We start from the raw sequence: 26,988 nt of genomic DNA, 5'->3' as shown, positions 1-26,988 counted from the left end.
AGATGTTAATTTTACATGATATGTTTAATTGTTAATACAATTCCAATGTTTGTAAAAGAGTATCAATACTTTTGACAGCAGTAAGCTGGAGGCATGTCTTAACCAGGTTGTCAAAGCACTTCTGTGGACAGGGATTGTGTTTTGGGAATCAAGTTGTCACTGCAGGTAATTGAAGGAGGGCAGCAATACCCATATTGTACCCAATCAAACTACATTGGGCAATTTGACTGCTGAAAAATGTTCCTTACTTTACCACTAGGTGTCAGCAAGAGCTCCTTCTTGAAACGTACACCACATTTTACAGAAAAGGCTGTTCCCTGGACTTAAAGTTTAAAATCCAGGTACACTTGGTAGCTACCACAATTTATATTTGGGTACAAAATACTTTTAATCTCTAAAATACATAGAGATAAAGGAAGTGAGAGTGATGAATATCACAGTGGGTGTCTTTGCCTCGCCTTGGTTATGTTAAATACCTGGTAGTCATCATAGTTTCACATCTGTTGTAATTTTTTAAAAATTTTAACTTACTCTCCATAGAACGGTCGTACATATTCTATTAGATTTTTGCTTTACTAGTTAGCGTGAATTGGACTTGCTGTCCATTTGCAATGACTGAAATACTTTAAATTGCATATACATGTAATCATGTGACTCATATTTGGATAACAATTTAACTGCAGTTTAACAATTCAGTGATGGAAATGCCTGTAATGCTTGGAACCAGCTGACGTTGGAATTGGTAATGTACTACTGGAGAAATGCCTTTCCTATGGACAATGTGGTGACAGCTAGACAGGGTGAATTGGTCCCACTGAGAATGTCGGAAACATGTACTGAAGCAGCGATGAAGTGGCCCCATCACTGGGCCATTCATTGCTCCCATTTAACCTTTTACAGAGACTGTGACCGAAGGCTGCTGAGTCGCTCCAGCAAACTGTCCTTGAAATTGTGCAAGTTTTAGGAATGCTTACAACAATTTAAAAATTGTATGATCTATAAAATCAAATAATCCTTCCTTTAGAATAGAATAACCCATCAGAACTCTGTTTGGGGGGTGGGCTTCATTGTATTCTGCATTTTGCAACCAAAACTCTGAACAGGGCCTTATCATTTGCAAGTAACGTTGGGAAGGTCATGCTGCTGTTACCACCAAGATATCAGGCATTGATATAGAGTGAGTTCTCAGGAAATGTTATTGAACTGAAACATGAACTCTGTTTCTCTCTCTCCACAGGTCCTGCCTGACCTGCTGAGTGTTTCCAGCATTTAGATTTCCAGCACGTGCAGTATTCTGCCAGTGGGTCGACGTACAGTTCCTGTCATACATTTCCAGGAGTCACCAGGAGAAAAGAGGCACCTGGTCATGGTCATCTTGCAGAGGTTAGACTGACAGCTGAAGAAGTAATGGCAGGAGGAGGCAAGGCCAGGCTCATTCAAGCAGGGTTGTGTCATCACTACATTTGCATGCTCCTGAGGAATCTGAAAATAAAGTACTAACCCTTTTTGTATTACTGTCTGCTTCATGCGGGAAAATGATGAAAATGTTTCCCCGGCAATCAAGACCTCTGCCCTTTGTTTGTTGCATCGGCATACAGAGAGTAAACTAACTTGGTAAACAGTCCTAGTTACGGCAGGTGTGGGGACTTAGAGCTGTAGTCACTTCTTCAGTCACAGACAGAGATATCACTGTGGTGGAAAGTGACTGTAGATTGGATTTAAGGGGATAAAGTGATCTGCCTCAGACGCAATTGCTTCTTCCTTTCTGCCCACTATGGGAGTTCTTCATCCATGCATGTCACAGCGACAACACAGCTGCCGTGACTAGACCTTTCAAATTGTGATTGACTGACATTACCAAGTACCAAGTTCTTAAGAAGTCACCTTTTCAATAGCTGATGATTGAGCTTCTTTGAAGCCTGTAAGGGCCAGTAACACAAATTGAGCAAAAGAGCCACTTAAGTGCGGTTCACTCAGAAGAGTCAATATAATGACTACCATGACAACTGTCACTATAATGACTCACCTTTAACATCGCTGAGTCAATTGTGCAGCAAGCAAAGTGATGGAGATATATACAAGGTTCAACCTGTAACTTGCTCAAGGAATTCTCTTTCTCAAAGGGCAGCAGATCTTCAAATATTTTTAAGGCAGAGGTGGATAGGTTCCTGATAAGCAGTGGGGTGGCTGGGGATAGATGGGGACAGGGGGCTGAGGTGACAGTCAGACCAGTGTGATCTTACTGAATGGTGGAGCAGGCTTGACAGGCTGAGTAACCAAGTCCTGCTCCTCATCTGTATAGATCCTGATGTACAGTCTCCTTCCACTCACTTGAAACCTTTGAGTGGAATTTCAGATCCTTCAGGCTTGCATTTTGGATCTCCAAAATCTGAATGTAGAATTCCTAATCCTTTTAGGTGGAGTGTGATGTTTATGCTCCAAGGTCGTATCATTGAGCATCTCCACTATGGCTGCCTGGAGGAAGCTTTAGGCACAGCTTCTTATGTACAAGGGCAGAGCCGTATTTTCCTCCTGATAATTTGTTACAGTTTAAGATCACCTGGGAAAGTGTTCACAGTCTTAGGATATCCCAGTCACTGCCTCAGTTCGTGAAGTGTGCCCATCGGAGCTCAGCAACAAATTTTGTGTGCGGTTCTACACTGGAATTGAGCTACAGCTCTGCACATGAAGACAGACAGGTGTGTAACCATTTACAGGTCCTCCCCAGATTACTGCAAGGTTCCCTTCCTGAGAACTGTTTGTAACCCCAACAGTTCACAGGTCGGAAACGCAGCCGTGAACAGAGTTCCCACACGGCAGAAGATGCCTGCAGTCCCACCACAGCCGGCAAATCTGTCCCACCGATCTACCAAACGCTCGTTCATATTTACAGGCTGTACACAAGTCAGATGTTCGTAAGCTGGAGCAGACCTGTACTGAGCAATCAAAGAGCAAACAAAAACTTCAGATGCCAGAAATCAGAAACACAAACACAAAATATCAGGGAGCATCTGTGGAAAGAGAAGCAGAGTGTTACTGGTCAATGACCTTCCATCCGAGGTGATTTTAGTGTTTAAGCCAATGGTGCTGTTCAGTATTCAAGTTACACTGAGAATTTTGCACTCAAGTAAGGAGAATCCACTCGGCTTCAGCGGAGAAGTGGCTGCTCAGTGACAGAGTAAGGTCCTGTCACAGTTGGATATTGCAATGTTGCAATAATCCAGTTGTCAGTTGTGTAAGGAAGGGAAAGAGAGATTAAGTATGGAATTAATTTTAAACTGAACAGGGAATGCCTTGTGTATTCAATCTGTGAACTTCCCTCAGTGCACTGGGAATGACTATCACTGTATTCATGTGGCTGATTTGAAGAAATCCTTCCTCTTCTTCTAGAAACCAAACCCCTGTCCCAGCCGACCTCCAGCAGGACCTGCGGTTTGAACCAATGCTGCAAAATTTGAGAGAAACGTGTCATCACGACGCTCCCTCTGATTCACCCCAGAGCCCCTTCCCGAGTTTCAGGGAACCATCTGACCAGCATTTAGTGTGTTTCTGTAAAAGCAGAAGGTGTAGGGTGGGTAGGGGGAGGAGTCTTTCGAGTTCCCCCAGCAAGATCCCAATCCACCTGTCGTCACTAACCTCGCTGTTCATTGGCTGGATTGTAAGAACTGGGGTAGTGTGTCATTACCAATCTCACTGTTCATTGGCTGCATCAGAGGGTGACCTACAAGCATTGTGTTTAGTAACAGTTGCCTGCGATGCTTAAAGCTTGCCTATTCCTCTTAAAGGAGGGTTCATTGTGGAGGTAGCAGGTGGTGGCATGGATTCTAGAAGTAGAACTGAATGAATGAGGAATGGCACAAGGCCAGAGATGACCGAGTCTGTGGTATTGAGGTGCTGCAATGATAGCTTTAATTTTGGACGTAGCAAGGAAGAGAGATACTCAGTACCTACAGTCAGAGGCAGTAGGACCAGCCAGCACTTGGAGACCAATGCACGAGTCAAACATTACTCCAGTGTTACAGAAAGCTCAATGATCTCACCTACACAGCCAAGATCATTGGAATGGATCTTCAGAGACTGTGCACCACTCTCCTCAGGCATTGCTCCATTCTCTACATCACCGAGCTACCACCAATCCTTGTCGATCAGATCTGATGCCGAACATTCACATGACTTGCTGCACTCTTCCAAACTTTGCATTGCTGCAAGACTGATTCTCTCAGCTCAGAGTGGCAAGTAATCCTTCACCATTTGTAGACCTCTGCAACTTGAAACAACTTTAAAAGTAACCTAACATTTGTAGAATCACAGCAGCAGCAGGACGAAATCAACCAGCAACTGATCTGAAGATTGGGGACGATTGCTTTCGTGAGCTCAAGTGGGGTTAAAAGTGCTGTTTAAATGTGTACATTTAAGAAAGGGCAGTAGTAAAAAGCACTGAGCTTCAAAATGGCATTACTAGTGTTAAATCAGCACTGTATGTTGACTGACCTTGCAAGGTGCCTGCTCTGCATAGTTCTTGCAGGCATTTGTACGTGGTTTAACACCCTCACGAGTATAGTGCCCAATGCAACTTGCGCTACAATGTGAGTTAATGCCACAGACACCAAGTTGCTATGGTGTGCAGTGTCCAAACAACGGGCTCCACTGAGACAGGTTCCACATTGGGAAGCATGCCAATGATCAAAGGTACTAGTTCCACTCAGTGGCACCATCTGCTGGTGTTCAAATGCCCTGCACCAACACATTGCCCAGAATATTAAAACCATTTCAGACATCAGATCCTGCGCAATTTCGCCTTTTCTTCATTATTCTAATAAGCAGTCAAAATTTGAAGTTGCATAATTCTACACGGAGCTCAGAAAGTGAATAGATCACTGTAAAGTAGGCTCAGTATCTCCATTTTAACTTATTTTTAAAACATTTTCTTAGGCACATGGACCAGGATTCTAAGTCCTAGGAAATCCCAGCAGATAAAAGGGGTTGACAAGAGCTGGGTAAATGCCTTTCTTATGCTGCCTGAGGAACTTCCCCTGGCTCAACGAACTTAAACCATGTGATCCACAGAACCTGTGATCAACCAATACCCAACTCTGCATTGTCTGACTTCCAAAACAATTTCTTCCTGGCTACTGGCTCGCCAGACTGTTGATACGTAGCAGGCAGTAATCCCACTGACAATATTTAAAAGGCACTGTCCCATTAATTTCAGCAGGACATCTGTGAAACCCGTTTCTGCATCCAAAAATATTTCCAACTCCCTGCTCCCTTCCCAGTTCTGGGTAATGTTGTGGCCTCTTGTGCCTCATTCTGTTAGGAAACTGTGTTAACATTGACTAAGCAAATTCCCCATCATTATCTCAACACAGGGGCAGCACAGTGGGACAGCTAGTAGTGCTGCTGCCTTAGAGTTCCAGCAACCCAAGTTCACTTCTGACCTCTGCTGCTGCCTGTGTGGAGTTTGCATCTTCTCCCTTTGACTGCATGAGTTCCTCCAACATCCCGAAGGCGCAGAGTTTGGTAGGTCTATTTGGCCACTCTAAATTGGTCCTAGAGTGTAGCTGAGCAGTAGTGTCTGGGGGGAGTTGATGGGACCATGGGGAGAATAAAATAGGTTTAGTGTGGGACTAGTATAAATGGGTGCTTGGTGTTCAGTGCAGACTCAGTGGGCCAACAAGCTCGTTTCTGAGCTGTGTGACTCTCTGACTTTAATACTAAAGGATCGTTTCTCATTGAGCTGAATCATGATTTTGTGAAACGGTGTCAAAATGATGTTTGCACACATTACACCCTTCAGTATTTATATCCATGGACTTCAATGTATATAAAATGGGCTGTACCCTCAATATTACACTGGTAACATACTTCTCCACAAAACACATGGCCCAGAATAATCTCTTTCTGATTAAGATCCTGCTGAGAAATTTGGGCACAGTCCCCATGGGGCAAGTGTTGGGAGGAAAAACCAGCTGATGGGTAATGGTGCACTGAAGAGAGTAAAGGATCTGGACTTGTATGAAATTTGGACCTCTCCCCCTTTGCCAAACGTAATGAAGAAGCCAGAGTGAGGTTCAGCAGTTTCAGTCTCTGAACTGAATAAAAGTTAAAATTTTGCAGTCCGGACATTAAAATAGGAATCAGTGTCTGAAGTAGGAAATGGGGAAACACTTACTTGAGTTTGTTCCAAACTAGGAAAGTGGAACTTTACTCTGCACCTGACCCACATTATTTGTGACCTGCTCGTGTCCGATGCGTGATCACACTGTTTCCTAAAATAACAATTGTGTTCTGCTTCTTGGACTGCTTTCCGGCAGCTTAAGGACTTAAAGCATAATTTCTTTAAAGGAATTGCCCTGGTAAAGATGTCAGAATTTTCTGTTTATCCACAATATGTTCAATAAATATATTTTCAACTCACTTTTTAAAAGGATCCCCAAGGGTGAAATAAAGACTTTTATTGTCAATTAAGAGTCTAGTCATCGTTTTAGATAAAAGAGACTTTTAAAGCTGGATTCTCTGCTGCCTTTCCACCTGAATTTGTGCAGTTCCAGGGTGGTAAAGGCACCACTGGGAGCTGGTCCATTTTCTCTTCTCATTGAGATATTCTATCACATGTCTTCACTAAGAAGAGATCTGCATCCAAAGGAGGTAAACCCTTCAGGCTGGTAACCCCTTCAATCCCATGTTCCCATTAATTCTTGGGAGTCCAGTGCCCAGTGGGGGGAATAGGTTGCACTCTCCATAATGAAGCTTTTTAATCATTCTGACCGTTCTCATCACACACCCTGAAGGAAGCTGGTCTTGTCCTGTTGCCCCAGGATAGTCTATACTAGCCAAGGCCCAGATGTTGTTGTCCTCCCTTCTTCTAAAGGAAGGTCCATGATGGTGGTAGGAACCCTGGCAGAAGCCCATCAAAATGGCTCTCACTTGGCTTTTCCCAGGAAATATGACAGGGTCATTTATGTTTAAATTTGGCAGCTGTATAGTTTACTGCTGGGACTTTCCATTCTCCTTCCAACAAAATGGAAACATCTAGCCTTTACTAAAGAGGTGCAAGAGAGAAAAAAGTTGGCCAAAGCAAGGCAACACAGAGCCCACACCATGCATTCGTCTCAAATCCAATACCACTCCATTGCAACAAACCTTTACCAACGCACAGCAGTTGCTGTTATTGTTATTGCTGTTGAAGAAATTGCTCTCTGTGCTGTTCACATTGTAAGAGAATAGTTCAAAATCCTACAATACAGTTCAGAACAGAAAATTCAATTAGCAGTTAAGTGATGCTTTGCAGCAGATGGGAAAACAGGGCCTAGTACAGGACCAGGCCTCAATCCTCCAGTTAAGACCTAACCCAGTGCTCAAAGCACAAAGACATATATCACTGCTTAATGTTGTGATCCAAAGCTAAACAGAATCTTAAATAAACACTCTACAGAGTGCTCTCGAGCTGGGATTGAGTTGATGATCCAAATAGCCCCCTTCTGTGACAAACTTGATTGAGATTTTTTTGAAGCAATGGCAAAGATGATTAACAAGGATAGGATAGTGGATGTTGTCTAACTGGGCTTTAGTCAAACATTTGACACAGTTCCTTCATGGCAGGTTTGACCAAATTTGGAGTATCAGATGCAGTTCTAGTCATCATATTACAGGAAGGATGTGGAGACTTTGGAGAGGGTGCAGAAGAGTTTCACCAGCATGTTGCTGGATTAGAGACTAGTACCTATAAGGAGCGGTTGGACAAGCTTGGGTTGTTTTTTCTGGTTGTAAGTTGAGGGGCAACCTGACAGAAGTATATAAAATTATGAGAGGCATAGGTAGGGTTGATAGAGTCTTTTTCCCAGGGCAGAAATCTAAAACACTAGAGAGCATATGTCTAAGACACGAGGGTGAAATTTTACAGGAGATATGTGTGAGAGATGTTTTTTTTTCCCCCACACACACAGTGGTAGGTGCCTGGAACACGCTGCCAGGGGAGGTGGTGAAAGCAGATACGATACCAATATTTAACAGGCATTTTGACGGTCACATGAACAGGCAGCTAACAGAAGGATACCTGTACTGTTCTATGTTCTACAATGACTCCATGAATCTATAACACAATGCTAACCCTTGGCCATCAGTTATGCTCCTGCAGGTTCTGTAAGGAAGGCCAATATTGCAGAGTTGGTGCATTACCCGGGAAATTATAGCCCAATGTATTCAACATGTTATAAGGACATCACACGGCAGTCCAACAATGATTTCAGTTCTGGGTCCATTGCTGCAAACTTCAGTAGCACCCAGTGTCCTGTGGAGTGAGGTGGGGAGAGAAGGGTCAACTGTTGGAGGATTGGGATCTCATGGGGTGGAGTTTGGAGCCTCCATTGCAACAATCAGGGTGGGCAAGAGGCCAGCATAGAGGTTAAGCATGGGACTTATTTTCATGATGTCCCTGTCTGGCACACTGTTAATGAAAGTCAACTGTTCCAGGAGTAATCAACAATGATCAATCTGAGCACATGCTCTAATTTTCCCAGCAATGCTTCATAAGGGCCTTTGCATGGGGAAGGATGTCACTTAATGCATGTCTGATGTTAAACTGCATCACATGAGGAAGCACAAGTCACACTGAGAATCGGCTGGATGAACTCCCAGAGTGATGTGAAAAGTGCACTGAAATAACTGAACTAAATAGCAATCAGACATGTTGTGTGTGTTTTGTGAGGAATGAATATTGGCCAGATTTCTTCAACATAATGCACAAGATTACTCATATCTACCTCAGAGAGCAAGAATGTTCTCTGTTTGTCACTGCATCCAAATGACTACACCTGGGTGAATGCAGCCCTCCCTCAGCACTACACAGACAGCCTTGATTTTACAGCCACTGTTCCCATCTGCCGGCTTCCCTTATTTGGTTCCATGCTTCACCTTCCTTTCCTCCACTCGTCACCTCTGTCACTATTTCCATCCTTCCCCCCTCCAACAGCCAATCAACCCCTCTTCAAATGGATCCACCTATCACTTGCCAGCTCTTGCCCCTCCCTTCTCCCTCACCTCTTTATACTGGCTATCTTCCCTCAACTCTTTCAGTCCAGATGAAGGGTCTCAACTGGAAATGTCGACTGTCCATTTCCCTCTACAAATGCTGCCTGACCTGCTGAGTTCCTCCAGCAGCTTGTCTTTTGCCACAGATTCCAGCATCTGGAATTTCTTGTGTCTCCAGAATGGGAGTTCCCACAATCTTGTGATCCACAAATAGATGTTACTAACTGGAGCCACAGCTGACACTGGAGTGAGACTGGAGCTTTCTCAATGCTGACAACTGTGTTTAACCAAACAAGTTTATTAGCAATGATTTATTTGGCCTGTTTTGTTTGTCTGGATTAGTTTCCATAAAATGGAAACCACAGTACAGCAGATCCTTATTTGTGTATTTTGTGAACCACAACTCATGTTCAGTTGAACTGTGTGCATCAGTGAACGTGACCTGCTGACTGCATTATACAAACTACCCTGGGACTCTGGCGTGTGCTGATACATTAGTGTAAACTCAATTATGATGAAGTTGGATACAAGAGACAGTCAGTCCTGTCTTCATACCACATGATCACAGCCAGGCTAAAGTATACATGTATTAAATTCTAATTGTGTCTTGGTCCGTTGGACACTCACACAGTTTATTCTTGACCACTTGGTTTTCATTTTACATGGCTGCATCATGAACAGAAGATGTGTAATGGGTGTCACCATACATTCCAGAATGCAAAGCTTTCTTTAATTTGTGTGCTTGTCCTGAAAGAAATAAGCAGAGTCAACCCCCACATTATAGAAGGGTTGTGTTCCTAGAAAAAGGTCTGTGTTGCGATTTTCTGTAACACGAAGCCGTGTCACCTGCACATGCATCACGAAACGCAAGTTGGAAACAAATTAATTTTGTGTTTATTCATTTCATTTTTTCCCACATAAATTCTGTGAGAGCGAATTTTATTCCATATCTCAAATTTCTGGGTTTTGTAAATTTCTAAGTGATTTGTAAATACCGTAAGGGCAAATTTCCATTACCCGAATGGCCATAACGCAGGGGCCACCTGTATGACAGTTGCTGAAGACTTCTTCACCCAGTGACAGCTTCACAGTTACACTGGGTTTTAATGAATAAAAAAAATCTGCTGGAACTAGGCAACCAGTGGGGAAAGGTTGGATAGGGGTCCGAGAGGCCACTTTAACTTCATTGAAAGGTCTGTGGAACTTCACAGCAATACAGAAAACTATATTTACACTGTTTCTTTAGAGTTTCCACTAATATTCCAAAACTTCAGTGGTCAATCTAGGGAAAGATGACAGAAATTCAATGTTCCCAAATCTGTTAACAAAGGGTCTGGTAAAAGGAGCCTTTTGTTGAGTCCTGTCACAAGGGAGCATGCGTGAGGAACAGACTGCAGCATTAGGGCAACATTTTCATAAGTCTGTTTTCTAACAGTATGAGGAACAGATTATTGCATCAATATGAAGCAGGGTGGAACCTTGTGGCAATGAAATTAAAACAGATAATAATCCCCTTTAAGTTTTAATTTGTTCCATGAAGAAAGATACACAATTCCATATCTCATCAAGAACCATTTCTGAAGTGCCATCACTGCTACAATGAAAGCAACAACATGGGAATTATATACCTTACCTCCTCATCATCATCAACATATTGCCCATAATGTTGCTCCATCATCTCCCTCTGCCATCTCTCCTGTTCTAGTGTTTGACGAATCAGCTGGGCAACTTCACTGGTTTCTCCAGGCTTCTCCCGTCCAATCAAAAACCTAAAACCAAAGTCACAATTTGTAAATATATTTGGTTATAATCCATTTCCAAATACTGCAAAACTTACTTTTAAGGGCTAATTTTTTAAACAAATTCCCAAACCACTGTCATTTGAGTAACTTTACTCAAACAGAAATAGAACAGGGAAGGGTTTGGCCCAACTGTTGGTAAAGAGCATAAGCATTTCCACTCCTGCTTCCAGCTCAACAGTGCTGCCAAACTGAATACAGTTGGACCAGCTTGGAAATATTACAACTTTATATTCACTCACAACAGAAGCAGGAATTTGTGCAGATGGAATACTGAGGTTTTCTCATGTTTTAAACACTGCCTCTCAGACAGCACTTCTACCAAAATACCAAGGTGGAAGCTGCTGTGCAGAGATAAACTCAACTGAGGCTTTGAGATCCTTGGCACATTATATGCACCACTGCAACTAACAAGTTCCAATATTTCACAACATGCCCATGGATGAAAAGCAAACTTTGTCCAAATGTAATATCAAGAACCCAGCACTCCACCACTGATTTCATGACGTCTGGAAGTCCAATCCAAGTATTCACAATACTTTCTTCTTCATGAAGAGAGTAATATCAGTTCTAAAATGAACTCTTGCTTTATATAAAGACTGCAGATGCTGGAAATCTGGAGCAACGCACAAAGGCACTGGAGGAACTCAGTACGTCAGGCAGCATCTATGGAGGGAAATGGACAGTCGACATTCTGGGTTGAGGCCCTTCATCTGGACTGCAAAGATGAAGGATCTCGACTTTCATCGAGGGGAGATATCCAGTATAAAAAGGTGTAGGGAAGGCATGGAGCAAGAGCCCGGTGGGTACCAGCAACATCCAGGTGATGGGGGTGATATTCAGAGGAAGATGGGAAGAGAGTGGGAATGACGTCAGAAGCTGGGAGGCGACAGGTGGAAGTGACAAAGGGCTGAAGAAGACGGAATCAGGTAGGAGAGGATGGTGGAGCATGGAATAAAGGGAAGGAGGTGGGGTGGGGAACTTCCAAATATATATCTTGCTTTATATATATTTCCCATTGACCTACTCTGAGGAAGGTTTAAGGCAGTGTTCTGGATTAAGAAACCATATCATCTAATTCTCCTCCTTAACTACGTTACTCCTGTCTGGATTAACCTCACACTATTCGTAAAAAGAACAGTTTGTAAATTGGAAATGCGGCAGCTGACAAAACTGGGCAAATCCATACCGCTGGTCTCCCAAACACTCATTTGTATGTACGAACTGTACACAAGTCAGGTGTTCGTAAGCTGGGCACAACCAGTATGTAACATCTGGGCTGGCTCATTCAATTTCAAGCTTGGTAACATTTTCAGATAGCATTCAGCTTCTGAATCCAAGTCACTGCCATACATTAGAGGCCTTGTTGACTTTGCTCATTATTTCCTTTTACCCTGCAAATACCCTCATGTGTCATTGCTTTCTGGTCTACAAATTATATTTACCTGTAATCAAATTCTGCCCTGAATTTCCACAGCTTTGAAGTTAATTTACAACCTTGTTTGTGAAACATTTTTAACTATCTTTTCCACATAGATCTTTCTCCAACAACATAATAGATTTGTTTACTTATCTAAGTGTAGTGTTTTAAAGTTACCATTGTGGTTTCTAGTTTGCGGTTGTAGAACATGTCAGGTTCTATTACAGAGTGATGCAGTGCCCTGTGATGTTATAAATTCCACTTCCTGTGTGTTGTCAGGGTCATCGACAAACACAAAGTCTGGGTGAAGTTTGTCTCTTGTGGCTCTCCTACACTGAGTCATCTAGACACTTGGCCCGCTTTCAATTTATATTGTGTTGACTGAACTCTCCAATTAAAATAACTTTGCTATTCTAACACACTCTTCTTACCTCTTCACAGAGGAGATTTCTCATGATTGACATGGTGGTCTGTGGCATCCCACTAACATTGGCTTGTATTTTTAAAACTGTACACAATAGTTCCTATTATATTTTATCACCTCATCCCAAATGACCAACCTCATTTTTTTCTCCATCCTGCTTCTATCACAAGGCAAAACCAACTGCTTTTCTATCTCTTTCAACATTCTGCACATGGGGTTAATAAAGTGATTTCTACCCTTTGAGTTTAGTCACATTTCTTATATCCCATCACATGGGAACATAAAAAGTAGGTGCAGGAGTCATCCATTTGACTGCTTGAGCCTGATCCATCATTCAATAAAATCAAAGCAGATCCTCTCCTCCACACCAACTTCCTGCTCCATTCCAATATCCCTTGATTCTCTTTATATCCAGAAATCTGTGTTTTGAGCAGCCACAGCCCTCCAGGGCAGAGAATTCCAAAGATTCAACACTCTTTGTGTGAAAAAATTGTCTCCTCATTTTCGCTCTAAGTGGCCTACCCCATATTTTGAGATTGTGTGTTACAACTTCCCAGCCAGGGAAAACATTCTCCTCATATCTACTCTGTCAAGCCCTGTAGAAATTTGGTATGTTTCAATGAGGTCACCTTTCATTCTCCAAACTCTAGAGAAGAAGCCAAGCCTACTCAATCCCTCTTCATATGACAGACCTGCCATCCTAGGAACTGGTGAATACACTCTCTGTACTCCCGGTATAACCAGTAGATCCTTTCAAGCAAGGAGACCAAAAAATTGTACATAATATCCCAGGTATGATATCACCATTGCCAAAGTCTTCTCCTCCCATGACAGCTTCCAATCTTATCTCCAATACTTCTACCTTTCATAGGCATTTAAATGTAACATTCTTTTGTGTTATCATTTTCTGAACTCTTACCTATGCATTTATTTACTTATTATTAGAGCACTTACCAACATCACTTGATCCATCAGGTCAATGCCAACTCCTAGTACACCAATCATTCCCATTCCCCCTCTCCCTACTTGCACTGTAGACCAGGATTAATGCATTAGTACCCTAATTCTGATCTATGATTCTTCCCCTCAAGAATGGTTATCCCTTCTCCAGTTTATTTTGCTTAAGTGATTCCAGTTGCTGTCTCAACCTTGCTAGTGAACTGTTTTGTTCCTACCTGCTCAAGGTTCAGCCCAGTTTTCCTGAATCACTCTTTTCTTATCTGAAACATTTCTGGGTTATTTAAGAAGATAGATTTGATGATTCAGCACCAAGTAATCAGGCAAACATTTACAGTCCTAATTTTATTGGAAAGCCTGCCTCCTTTTCCAAATATTGAAAATAACCTGCCTCTCTTCAAAATTAAGTCTAGTTGCATTAACAACCGACACAGCTAACTGACACAGCTAACTGCCTTTCAGAGGCTGTTTAAGTAGAAGTTTCTTGGCTGAGCTGCCAGTGTATGGTCAGCAGTCTTGTCTTTCTACATGTGAATAGGACGGCTTGGATCCCCAAATTGTTTCCTTTTGGCGAAGCAATCCATTCCAAATGGAAAGGGATTTTAAACCATGCCAGTTAAAGCACAATTTGCAGACATTGCTTTGACAAAGCACATATCTTAAATCATGATGATTGCTCCAATAATTCATCTAAAAATGAAAGGAAATGTTAATAGGGTTAATAGATTTGCATGAACTGACCTTACTTTTTTAACAAGGACATTAACTGAGTTAACTGGCTCTAATAACACTGCAGATAAAGTAATCTCACTCAAATACATTTCAAATCACATTCCCTAGCTACGATAAAAGCAAAATACTGCAAATCTGAAGTAAAATAAGAAGATGCTGGAAATAGTCAGGGTCAGGCAGCATCTGTGGTGAGAGAAACACAATCAACATTAAGGTCAATAATAAATGAAAGATCATTGACATGGAACAGTAATTCAGGTTCTCTCTTCACAAATACTTCCTGACCTGCTGAGTATTTCCATAATTGTTTTGATTTATGCAAACACCAACAGGCCGAGCAGCATCTGTGAAGGCAAAAGGGGTGAGATGCTGTTTCTGGTCGAGACCCTGCATCAGACCTGAAAAGCTGACACATCTCTTTTGCCTCTACAGATGCTGCATGGTCCACTGAATTCTTCCAGCACTTTATTTTTTTTGCTCCAGATTCTAGAACCTGCAGTCCCTTGTTTCTCTGATAGTCATGTTTCCTTAAACTTCGGTTCAGTATCGGTTCTTGCCAAGGATCACTTTGTAACAACTGTTTACATCCATATTAGAAACCAAATAACTTGCACTAACGCCCAGGGCCTTATGGTTTATTCGAAGAAGCACAAACTGGAGCTTTAATGTTCTACTCTACCATCTGGTCAGCCAGCAGGAAGTGGTGGGCTGCTAAACAGCATCTCTACTGGGGCAGGAACAGAGAAAAACAAACTAATTCCAGAAGCGAAGGAGATAGTAGAAATTTCTTTAGTGGAAGTCCGTGTACTGACCAACATTTTCTTGATCCAGTCATGGATAAAAAAAATGAACTGCCAATGAACTCACAGTTAAGCAGACACTTTGCCTTAAATAAATGTCCCAGAGACAGAATGCCCATTATCTCATCCCACATTTCAGTATATTTTTTAAACTGATTTTATGAAGGTTGGTTTCTCAGCAGTTTTGTTGCTATCAGAATCTGTCTGCAGAAATGCAATTGGATTTTATAATACATCAGTCAACCAGGACTGAATGCAAGAACATCCAGTGTAATTGTTGTGAGGGACTGTTCCCAGCTGCCACAAATTGTTTCCACAGACTCTTAAGAAACAACCACTCATTTTTATACTTATTCAATTGCACGATATCAGGAAGACCAGCATTCTTGGGAATTCCTAATTGTACTTGCAAAATGGTGGTGAGCCTCCATTTTGAACTGCTACAGTCTCTCTGGTGAAGGCATTTTGGGATTTCCAGCATTTTGACTCGAAGATGATGAAGGAATGCCAATACATGTCTCAGTAAGGATGAATTCTACCTGCTGCTTTTGTCCGTCTGGGCATAAAGCTTGTGAGTTTGAGAAACAGTACAGAAGAAAGCCTGTTGCTGCTGTGCATTCTGTGGGTGGTGCACACTGCAACCACAGTCTGTCAGTATTAGAAGATGTGAATGATTAGGGAGGGATATCAGATGTCAACCAAATGGCCGCTTTGACCTAAATAGCACTGAGTTTCTTGAACATCGTTGAAGCTGCACTCAATTTTTGACAGTTTTTATCTAGCCCTGATTTGTAATTTGAAACAATGGAGTTGCTTTGAGGAGTCAGGAGATGAGTCACAGATTGCAGCGTACCCAGCTTCTGACTTTTGCTTCAGCCACAGTATTAATGTAGCTGGCCCAGTAAAACCTCTGGTTAATAGTAGTCAACAAGACATTGATAACTGATGATTTGACAACAGTGATCTAGTTAAATGGCAAAAGGAAGGGGTTAGACTCTTGCTGGAGATGGTCAATGCCTAGAGCTTGTGTGGTACAAATATTACTTGCTACTTATCTATCCATGCCTGAAAGCTACACATGTTATGCTGCAAATGGGCACATAACCAGAAGGGCTGCAAATGATGCTGAACATTGTCTAATCATCAGTGAACCACCCCACTTCTGACATTATGATGGAAACATGGTCATTGATTTAGCAGGTGTAGATGGCCACAGGTAGGACACTACCCTGAGGAGTCCGGTCAGGAGTGATGCCACTTTTGCTGACAGGTAATGAAGTTCCTTACCCGTACATCTGTCTCCTCACCACCCCCAGTGACTCTTCCCAGTGGAGTTCAAAAATTGATGGTGGGCAGAAGGTGATAACCAGCATGGAACGCTTGCCAATGTTTCACCTTGTTTAACAAGGTGCAGATTCAGTGTTGAGAAATTCTAACGCCACTACGCCACCACCTCTTGCGGACATATCCAATAATCTAGGTTGATGCAGAAAGCATTACTGCTCTCTTAATTTTGGTACCCCTCCAAGTGAAAAAGACTTTGGAGGGTCCACTGGAATATTCAAACCGAGGTCCAGACTGAGTTGTTGTGATGCTTTCAATCTTATTGACGTATATTTTGATAGAGATTTTGTTGCATTTGAGTAGCTTGCTGGGCCACACTGCTACCAGTCTGAAGCCACATATAGGCCAACTCAAGGACAGTAGATTTACCAGTTATTTCTTCAGACAAATCAGTAGTTTCATGATTCTCATTAATGATGTCAGCTTCTCATTCAAGATTAATTTGAAATAAATTAATTTTACCATTTTATTGTCATTGAGGTGCCAATACTATGCAGCAAGGCCACTCCCTTACAGAGACTGTACATAAACATTTATTGCTGTACACAGTATTTTGGGTCTTTTCCGCATACTTTGGGAAATGAATTTCAAAACCTTGCATTTTCCATTCAGCATTATGTAAATGAGGATCCTTTAGTTTATAAACCCATATATTTGCAAAGTCCATTTCCAAAAAGTTTGAAAAATGGAATAGCTGGGGAGAGGTATTTCAGAAACATAGGGGAGCGAGGAGTGACTTTAGCTTTCCTGGACTTAGTCTGATGGTGTGGGTGCACTTGTCAATAGTCCTGGGATTTAGATAGCACTGGTACTACAGTTTGGTACAACTGTCCCAGAATTTGGCAAGAGGGATGTGAATATGCTTCATTTAGGCAGTAATTTGATGGTGGGGAGAGGTGAAGGTGTTCTTTGAGCTAAACCTTGGCCAGTGGACAGAAATCAAATAAAAATTATTCAGGGGAACTCTGGCCAATAGAAATGAATGGACCTTCATGTTCCAATTCATCATACCTGAGAGTTCTGTAGGTTGCATGTGGAATCTCTAATAACTTACAAAAACTACTGGAGTTTCAAGGACTTTCAGGGAAAACCAAGTCTAGAAGTCCATCTCGTCTTTGCCTGCTTCTCCTTTCCTTACAGCCTGGAGTGTTGCATTCTGGGAGCTCCTTTCTGACACCAAATGCAGAACTTGACAATGCACAAAGCAGCAAAAGAGACGTCCCACAGGGAAGTGAGATCCATAGTAGCAAAATAGTTTGTTTCTTCACTCTCCCTGGCCTGGGGAGTCCCCATTTCCTCAGCTCTGTGCGCCAGGGAAGATTCCTCCAGTCCCCAGTGCAGCCTCCTGCACCCTTTCATCCTTCTAATGTTGTCAGCTGACCACCTGTCTGGGTAGGAAACTGGCTACGTGAGTGTAGGATAGGCATAAGAGTGAATTCTCCAAGACCTTGTGGTGATAAGGTCAGCAAGATTTGGAAACTTTTTCAGCTTCTGTTCATACAATTTAAAATGGGGACTGAAATCTCAGCATCAGAATGCCTTGTGTTTTCAGAAGCAATTTTGCACATCTGTTTACATATTGGTAGCTCCATATTCACTTCCTCTAAGGTCAGAGAACTGTAAATGAATGCAGAAGACAACAGACCATTCAACTAGACAGACCGAAACATCTTGGCACCTGTCCTCTGGAGCCACAGGTGTTTACGCCTTCCACACTAGTTTCACAACTCGCCATCAATTATTTACATGTCCTATTTTAAGCATCAGCAAGGCTAACACAGGATCTGTTCTAACATTTAATTCAGGTGTGGATTTTAATAATAAATAAGTGGAAAAATTGTTGTTTGCCGTCTTCAGCATGTGTTTAAATTACGTTTCCACTGGAAATATAATCACAATCAGCAGACCAATGATTTATTGTTTCAGAGCAATAAAAGATACTTTACCATTCCCACCTGTAACTAAAAACTTTTAAAATTTAATTTTAAATGCTCATTGCATGAAATGAATCTATGACGCTGTCATGCTTGAATGAAAATAATTACTCTAACATTGTATAGTTGGCAACTGGATCAAGTTGATTGATTGGAAAAAAAAGTCTTGCTTTCATTTCTGTTCTGAGCCATGAGCAAGAAAGAATTGTGACACAAGTATTACGAATAAAATATGTTCACATTTTTAAAAATCACATTAGACCATATCTGTTTATCATAAAAACAAAAAACACTGTAAAGGCTCAGGTCAGGTAATATGTGGAAAGAGAAGCAGAGGTAACATTTCAGATCAAAGACCCTTTGTCAGAATTGGGAAAGAGAGAAAACAAGCTGGTTTTAAGCTGTAGAGAAGATGGGAGAGAAATGGATCTTCCGGATGGGCACATAGCAACCTTACAGACTCAATACCGAATTCTACAATTTCACCTAACTCACTTTCTCTGTCTGTATCAGAACTGGCCATTTCTGCTGTCAGTCATCTATCTGAGATATTGGTTCAGTACTTTTCTCTCTCTCAGCATTTCCTGACCTTTCCACCTTTTTTTGTCTGTGTTCTCCCATTCTATTACCCTGATCCTTTGTTCCTTTTTCTTCCCCTATCTCCAACTAATTAATCCATTGACTGGATGACCACTACAACTTGTCCCCATGGCAACCCTCATCTCACCTATCAGAGGTGCTGCCTTTGTCCTACCTGCCCCAGAAGACGAAACTCTACACAATGTTTCAATGATCTGTCACCATTATATGTTGTGTTACAATATGGCTACCTATACTTGAATAATTTTACAATCCATTGTCTCAATGCACAGGTACCTCCAAAAGATTTGTACAATTGTTGAAACAGATGTACTTAACAAGTCTACAGAAAAGAATATACCAAAAGACCCCAGAAAAACCAGCAAGTCAAGAACTTTGAAGAGTAGGGCAAAGCTACATTTTATTTTGAATCTTATAAAGCCAATAATTCAATTACCCTTTTCTTGTTGAACCCTGTCTGTCAAGTAAAGAATTTTATTTGGATTAAGATTTACATCTTTAATTGTAAGCAATTAAACAAATTCAATTGATTGTGATCTTAATGCAAGGCTGGTAGTTTTGTGTTTAAATTACAAGTTTGGCTCTACAAGATCTTCCACAAGTGAATGTCCACACTGGCAACAACTGGGACTGTTTGTAAAAAAAACATGCAATATCTTGGACAATGGGCAATGAAAAGAATCTTTCCCTCACTCCCCCCACTCCTCCTGTATCTCACACAGATTTTTACCAGCTATTTTTACGCCTGAATGTTCAATGCATAAGATACAAATTTTGAATTTAAAATTGCCATCTATTTTCATTTTGGAATTTCATTTTAAATTTTTTTAAAATTAGTATTCCCAAATTTACATCTTCTCACTTGAAGAAATTAAAAATTTCTTCAATTACTTAAGGGTTATCGAAGCCAGTAAGGGTGGGAAATCTCCTGGAAAGATACAAGAACAACACATGGCATCAGATTAATATGCTTCATTCTCAGTCTTTTCTGGAATATATGCTGGCCATGTTTCTGCTGTGTCACGTGACTTGAATTTTTGTCATCACATGATTTCCAGAGGAATGCATAATCATAGAAAGTTACAGGGCACAAGGAGGTCATTAGGTGCACCATGTCCATGTCTCCCGATTTATGTGCCAAAGGACATGTGAAACATATGCTGTGTGGGAGGTGTGGGGGGTGGTGGTGCAAGTGCTTCACCTTCTCACTCACCAAAGCCTCTCCACAATTCAAGATTATAGTTTAGTTTTCCACTTACCTGGGTAAGTACAACTCTAATGACACTCAAGAAGCTTGAAGCCAAGAAGTATGGAACAGCTCATATGATTGGCAGCACCCACCAATCACCTCAAACATTCTCTCCCATGTGATGGGAACATCATACCCTATGCTCATTTACTGTTGATCCTGCACTGCCACTGGGTCAAAACCCTGGAACTTCCGAACCCACCATGGGAGGAGCCTCGTCACCAGGACTGCAGCCTACCACTACCTTCTCAAGACCAATTACGGACAGTCAATAAATTCTGACCTTGCCAGCACTGTTCACATCCCATTAATGGAGAACAATGGTTTCAGCGGAGCAGGGAGAGTTATGACAAATTAATCCTCACTGTATGAAGTTTCTCTCATTCTTTGCCAGAAGGAGAGAGAAGCCAGTAATTAGGGCTGTGCAATTAAACAAGGACCAGAACTCTGGACACCTTCAATTTAAAAGCTTCATCAATATCTACATTTCCTTTCATGACTTGAATCCTCTCCATACGTCCAACTCCAGAACTCTAAGCCTCCAGCTCATACCACTCCCTTTGTCTCATTAACATTGACTCTGACCTTCCACTCCCATGTCCCCACAATCTCTAATTTCTTGCCAAAACCCCTTCATTTCCCCTTTACTTTATTTAAGACCTTTATCTAAACCCACCTCTAACATTTATTTTTTCAAACCTTTCCTAACATCTGCTTTGAGTGAGCATCCATTTTAACTCGATTATATATCCGTTCAAAACTTTAGGACACTTCCAATATTAAAGCTGCCGTGTAAGTGCAAGTTGTTGCTGCCACTGTTGTTACAAGAAGTCCTGCCCTTGAATTGCGTTTGCTGGATAGATTTGTAACTTACGTGCTTTGATTCACAGTCATTAGAAATGGCTCACCTCAAGGTTACTGTACCTCACATAAGTTATACAGAATATTTTTTGTTAATTAACATCTATTCTATTTCCTGGCCAATTTTTTCATGAACTGTTTTATGTTTCCTCTGAAATGCAGTTTTTCCATCCAAAACGGCTTTCAGTGGAAAGCGTGCTTAAACCTGAACTGCTTTGCTATTTAATGTGCTACTGGTCCTTTGAGGTTTCCTGTGCATTGCTAAAATAAGACGTGGAACAATGTGAAGTTTTAGGATCAAGGGCAAAGCCAGATTGTTTTTGAAGTTGCCAGGCTTCCAATGCTGCTTTACATTCCTGATGTACCGGCTGCACGAATCAATGCCTCACTATTCATATCCCATATCCCTCTCACAAGTGTAGTCAAGACCTCATTAGCAGTTTCCGTGCAGAATTTGGAGAGTTTAGAGAACTGAGGAAGAAAGGGGAGCAGTGAGGTTAGAGGAGAGCTGCAGAGAGGAAAGAGAAGTGAGGTGAACAAGGAGTGAGAAGAAGGAGTCATGAGAAGGGAAGAGTTGGGGAGAGAAGAGGCAAGGGGAGAAGCAGGAAGTGAATGAGTGACGAGGGGAGAGAGGGAGTGGGATAAAGAAGAAAAGGGGGAAGAAGAAAAATGGGGTAACGGAGGAGTGATGGAGAACAAGAACAGAGGAGGGAAGTGTCGGTTGGAGGAATAATGGAACATGGGTCAGGACTAGAGGACAGAGAGTGAAGAGGAAGGACCTTATACAGGTGTATTAAATCATGAGGGTCTTAGATAGGGTCTCTTTCCCAGGGAAAGGGAACCAAAAACTAGAAGGGCATAGGATTAAAGTGAGAGAGGAAGGATTTCAAAGAGATCTGAGGAGCAACTTCTTTACACAGAGGGTGGAGGGTATATGGAACGAGCTGCCAGAGAAAGTTGTTGAGGCAGGTACAGTAACACCATTTAAAATACAAAATATTAAGAGGAATAGATAGAGTGGACAGTCAGCGCCTCTTTCCCAGGGCACCAATGCTCAATACAAGAGGGCATGGCTTTAAGGTAATGGTTGGGAAGTTCAAGGGAGATGTCAGAGGGAGGTTTTTCACCCAGAGAGTGGTTGGTGCATGGAATGCGCTGCCTGGGGTGGTGGTGGAGGCTGATATGTTAGTCAAGTTCAAGAGATTGTTAGATAAGCATATGGAGGAATTTAAAATAGAGGGATATGTGGGAGTAAGGGGTTAGGTAGTCTTAGGCGTGGTTTGAAGGTCGGCACAACATGGTGGGCCGAAGGGCCTGTATTGTGCTGTATTGTTCTATGGTTCTATGGAAAGAGTGGAGGGGTAGGACAGGGAGAGGAGAAAAGGGTAAAGGAGGTTGGAAGGGAGCTGAGAATGGAGTGAAAGCAGATAATTGGACAGAATGAGAGGACAAAGACATGGGGAAGATGCAAAGGGCAGGAACAAGCTCATGGGAGCTTGCCTCATTAGAGGGATTGGTTAAGGTGGCTGAAGCCTATTTTCTATTGGGATACAGGTGCTTTTTATCCCATTGTGGGGGACGGAAGATTGCTGGTGGACAACCTTCACTTTACTGGCATGATAGATGGGTCAAAAGATGTTTTCAATTCCAGCATGTATGGAGATGCTGTTGTATGTTTTCATTGCTGGTAACAGGTGGGTATCTTGAGCAAACTTCCCATTTTTAATGTATTATTGATTAATACAACAGGTGATACCTGGGCTACACTTCCCTCACAGGGATGAGTTGGAGGTGGAGGAGGATTATCAACTATCCCAGATCACTCTGCTAATGCTGCAAAGGGCTTCCACAAAGCCCTCATTTACAACATAGGGAGAATTTAGAACAATATTTTCACCATAGAAGAGTTAAGTATACTTCTGTATCAAGTTAATTAACACCAGGACATCAATTTTCTGCAAGAATAGCTGAAACAGCAAGGGTATCAAACTTATTGACAGTTGGAAGAGGTGCCAAACATTGATGCACCTGCAGAGTTTCTGTAGCCATAAGTGGGACTGCCCTTTCCCCAAGACAAATATGACCTCAGATATGGTATACTGATCATGTTGGCCATCCACCTCTCAATCTAAGCCCACTCAGGAAGTCTAGGGTGCTGACAGGCACAAAGGAGACAACTGTATGATACAGAGAAATACTTGTAGATGGAGTGATTGGAATTCTTGGCACCTTTAGGAGTACATGTTGTCAAAAGCAAACAAGGCTTGTCCACATCATGTACCAAGGTTTTTCCTGCACAGCTTTTCTAGATTTTTAGGATCAGGATGATGTCTGGGGAAATACTGATGTCCACCTTAAGACTGAAGTTAGTGATGGATAAAGGGTGTTAGAGGGGAGAACAGGCAAATGTGACTTTTTGAGGAGAGTGCAGTGTTTTTTTTATTAAAGGCTCTTCCCTCTGGTTGCAGTTCCTGTGACTTCTGTACACTTGTTGCTCTGCACAGTAGTCCACACTCCCTTCTTCAACCTTCAGCTTCCATGAACAGCAAGCCCTGGTAATGTGAGGTATTACAAAGGGCATCCTATGTGCAATAATTTTCCAGAATTTCACCCAGCTCCACTGAATGGATTTTCAGAGGCAGACCATATTAAACAGCTGCCATTTTACGGACCATTGAGCACAATAGACCAAGGTAAGAGAATGTTATTTTAATATGGCATAGAAATGATTTAACTACTCAGAGATGAAATTTATGACAAGTATGTTTAATTGTTTGCTAACCAGGTACTAAAATGATTATGTAATTTTTTTTTATAAATGAGTGTTTTAGTATCTCTTTGCTATTGAAGTCAATGGTTTTTTATTTCCCCTTGGAGAAGGTCTAAAGCCTCTGCTAATCCTTAAACACTAAATTATTCTGCTAAGGCAGTAAATGTAGTGCAAATCTTGATATATATGCATTTCTTTATTTTAAAACACTACTGACTTACTGCTTCCCTCAAAATTTAGCCAAGGAAACAATGAATTAACATGCAATACTGTTTGTGCCAAAGCATCTAACATGTCATCACACTCATCAAGGCTACTATTTACTCTTATCCTTTAGTCCAAGTTTGACATTGGTAGTTGATGTGCTGAATAGATGAAACTAGCTCCCAGCTAGGTTAAGGTGGCAATGCACATCAGGGGCCTTAGCTTCCCTGCATCAGGAGTTGTCAAGATTAACATTAGAATTTAAATAAAAAGCAGGAATAGACCATATGTCAAATGAGTTATGGGCGAGGAATCAAGCGTACAAGGAGGAATAGGAAACTCTGGGTGAGCAGCAAGATATATATGAGCCCCTACATGCAGTTGAAGAAACAGTAAAAACTTGATGGCCAAATCAAACAGTTTTATGAGGCATGAAGCCAGGGAAGTCACCCACTCAATCTAAAAGTACTGGGATTTTACTGAGACATCAACGACAACACAGAAATGGATTTCATATCTGTTGTGGAACTGAGTTGACAATAAGAAAAAGGCTTGGAGAGAGATATTATGCGCCTTTGGAAGTGGATTATATGCTCAGTCTATTAAACACAACTATATCACGTTCCAAACTTTGTTCATCGTAATACAATATAAATCCTTCTTTCTCCTGAGTTATACACAAGGTAACATAAACCTAACTCCTGGCAATATTCAAGTTAACATTAACCTTCGAACTTCTGTCCCCTTGTGATAAAGGTCACTGGAAATTACTCCGGGAAGTCTGTTAAAGTTACTGTGGGAGAACCCCTGCAGAAATTCCAGGTGACTTATTTTCAAAATCTCGCTGTTCCAGTACCTTTTCCACAACAATGTGCAATATTACCTGACTGTTCCTTTTGTGTTCCTAAGGACGGAGGCAGCGAAGCTCTGAGTCACACCAACCAGACTGATTCCATCCACTTCCACAATCAGATCATTCACTTGGATTCTGAATAAATAAAAGTAAATGAGGAAATTGAGCATTGGCTGGACACAAACAAGCAAATAACCTCGTTGTATATCTGCAGTGGCTACTTCAAATCCAGTCAATGAAGTCAAACAGAAAACAACAAATGCTTGCTTAGTTCAATTGTCAATGTTAATAAAAAGTGGAATTTCAAGACAAATAATTATCACAGAATATGCTGCATTCAAAGCCTTCTTTGAATGGTCATATTAGAATGTTAATATTATAACTACATAAGTGCCACTGCAAAATAATACATTCTTTTCAGATGAGAGGTTAGTTTATATGTTATTGTACAAAAATATATCTACTGAGAATTGGGGCTGATAATCTGCCGTAAGTGTACAGTGTGCAAAAGACGACTGATCTATATGTATGAAAGAACAGGATTACATAGGAAAGAACAGAGGTTTTGACTTCAGATTCTAACATTTAGGAGAGTGATTCCTAGGTGACAAGGTAGCAGTAGAGATTATTGTGACTACAACCATGGGGGAAGGATCAATGCTTTGTTTTGGTATGTTTAAGCCACCATAGAGAGCAGAGATCATTTGCTGCATAATCCACACACTCATGAGAAGCCAAGCACTTAATATGGCAGAACCGTTGTTGTGTTTGACACTTAACATGATGCAGGATGATCCCCCAAATGATGGAGCAGTAGCAGTGACATTTGAGAGAGTATTATAGGGTTAAAGAAACTTGCAGAGAAAACCCACAAAGATGCCACCAGAACAAAACAATTTTGACATCCCAGGATTGCCTGTAATGAAGGATTTGTGGCTAATAATATCAGTTGTTCAGCACTTATCAATCTCAGCCCAGCAGGTTTGAAGGTCAACAGTTACATGATAGCAGGCTGCATCTTTCTCTTTCAAGGAGCAAGTGGCAAACAGAGCAGCCCTGAACCGCTCAAGAAAGTCAGATACAGGCACCCCACTGAGCCCACCGTCAATAATGGTGTTGTCAATGGTGATAGGGGGATGGGAGAATAGGTAAAGGAAACAGACCAAAGTATAGCTTTGGCATATTACACAATGCTTGTTGAAAACCTACACTTAACCAGATTGTTGTTCTTGAAATACAACAGTACTCTATTTATTATTTACAGGTACCTTAGTTAAGTGTGTGCAACATTATGAGAGTGTTAAAGTTTCTGTATGAGTTCAGATATGGCCGTGGTCACAGCAGACTTTACTTGAAAGATTAAGGGAATGACTAACATTGATAGTTACACAACACTGTTTAGTGGGGGAGACAAACCCTACCGGTGTTGTTTGACACACCAATAAAGCAAAGGAAAATGAAAGATAAATATTGTTGCACAGAAGGTAATTGGATAAAAATGTCATAGAAGGAGGCCATTCTGCCCATTCTGCCCATTGGATCAATGTTGGTTCTCAGAACACATCCATCTGTGCTATTCCCCCACTTATTTCACTGTAACCTGCTCTCTCTTACTTGCCCGTCAACTTGCCTTTGATTCTCCTACCACACACCTACACTAGGGGAAAGTTAAAGTAGCCAATGGGATGGGTCAGGAAACCGGAGCACCTGGAGAAAACCTACATGGTCAGACAGAGAACTTGCTAACTCCACACGGACAGCAACTAAGGTTAGGAAAGAACACGGGTCCCTGCAGCTGTGCAGCAGCAATGCTAACCACCACACCATGCTGCAGCCCATAAATTATGTAAAATACTTACTTGCTTTTGAAAAAAAAGATGAAAAATATTAGATACATCTCACTTTCATAATCTAATCACTAATAAAGACATCAATAGACCAAGAGCATCAGATCATAAACTGGTGTTTCTTTAATTCAATGGAGTCTCAGCAAATAAATGCATTAGCCTCA

General features: G+C 41.5%; 1 protein-coding gene across 2 annotated transcripts in view; it reads right to left on the bottom strand.

Annotated features, from left to right (window-relative positions):
- Positions 1-26,988, bottom strand: part of LOC127583150 (neurabin-2-like) — a 176,026-nt gene that overhangs the window by 26,995 nt on the left and 122,043 nt on the right. For both annotated transcript variants that reach the window (XM_052038949.1, XM_052038948.1), the window contains 2 exons: positions 25,008-25,112; positions 10,664-10,799 (listed from right to left, as the gene is read on the bottom strand). In XM_052038949.1, the coding sequence (XP_051894909.1) occupies positions 10,664-10,799; positions 25,008-25,112 (241 nt within the window). The remainder of the gene's footprint in view (positions 1-10,663; positions 10,800-25,007; positions 25,113-26,988) is intronic.

Source organism: Pristis pectinata, chromosome 25, assembly GCF_009764475.1.
Source record: "Pristis pectinata isolate sPriPec2 chromosome 25, sPriPec2.1.pri, whole genome shotgun sequence".
Taxonomy (NCBI): domain Eukaryota; kingdom Metazoa; phylum Chordata; class Chondrichthyes; order Rhinopristiformes; family Pristidae; genus Pristis; species Pristis pectinata.
This window is presented reverse-complemented; position numbering and strand designations above follow the sequence as displayed.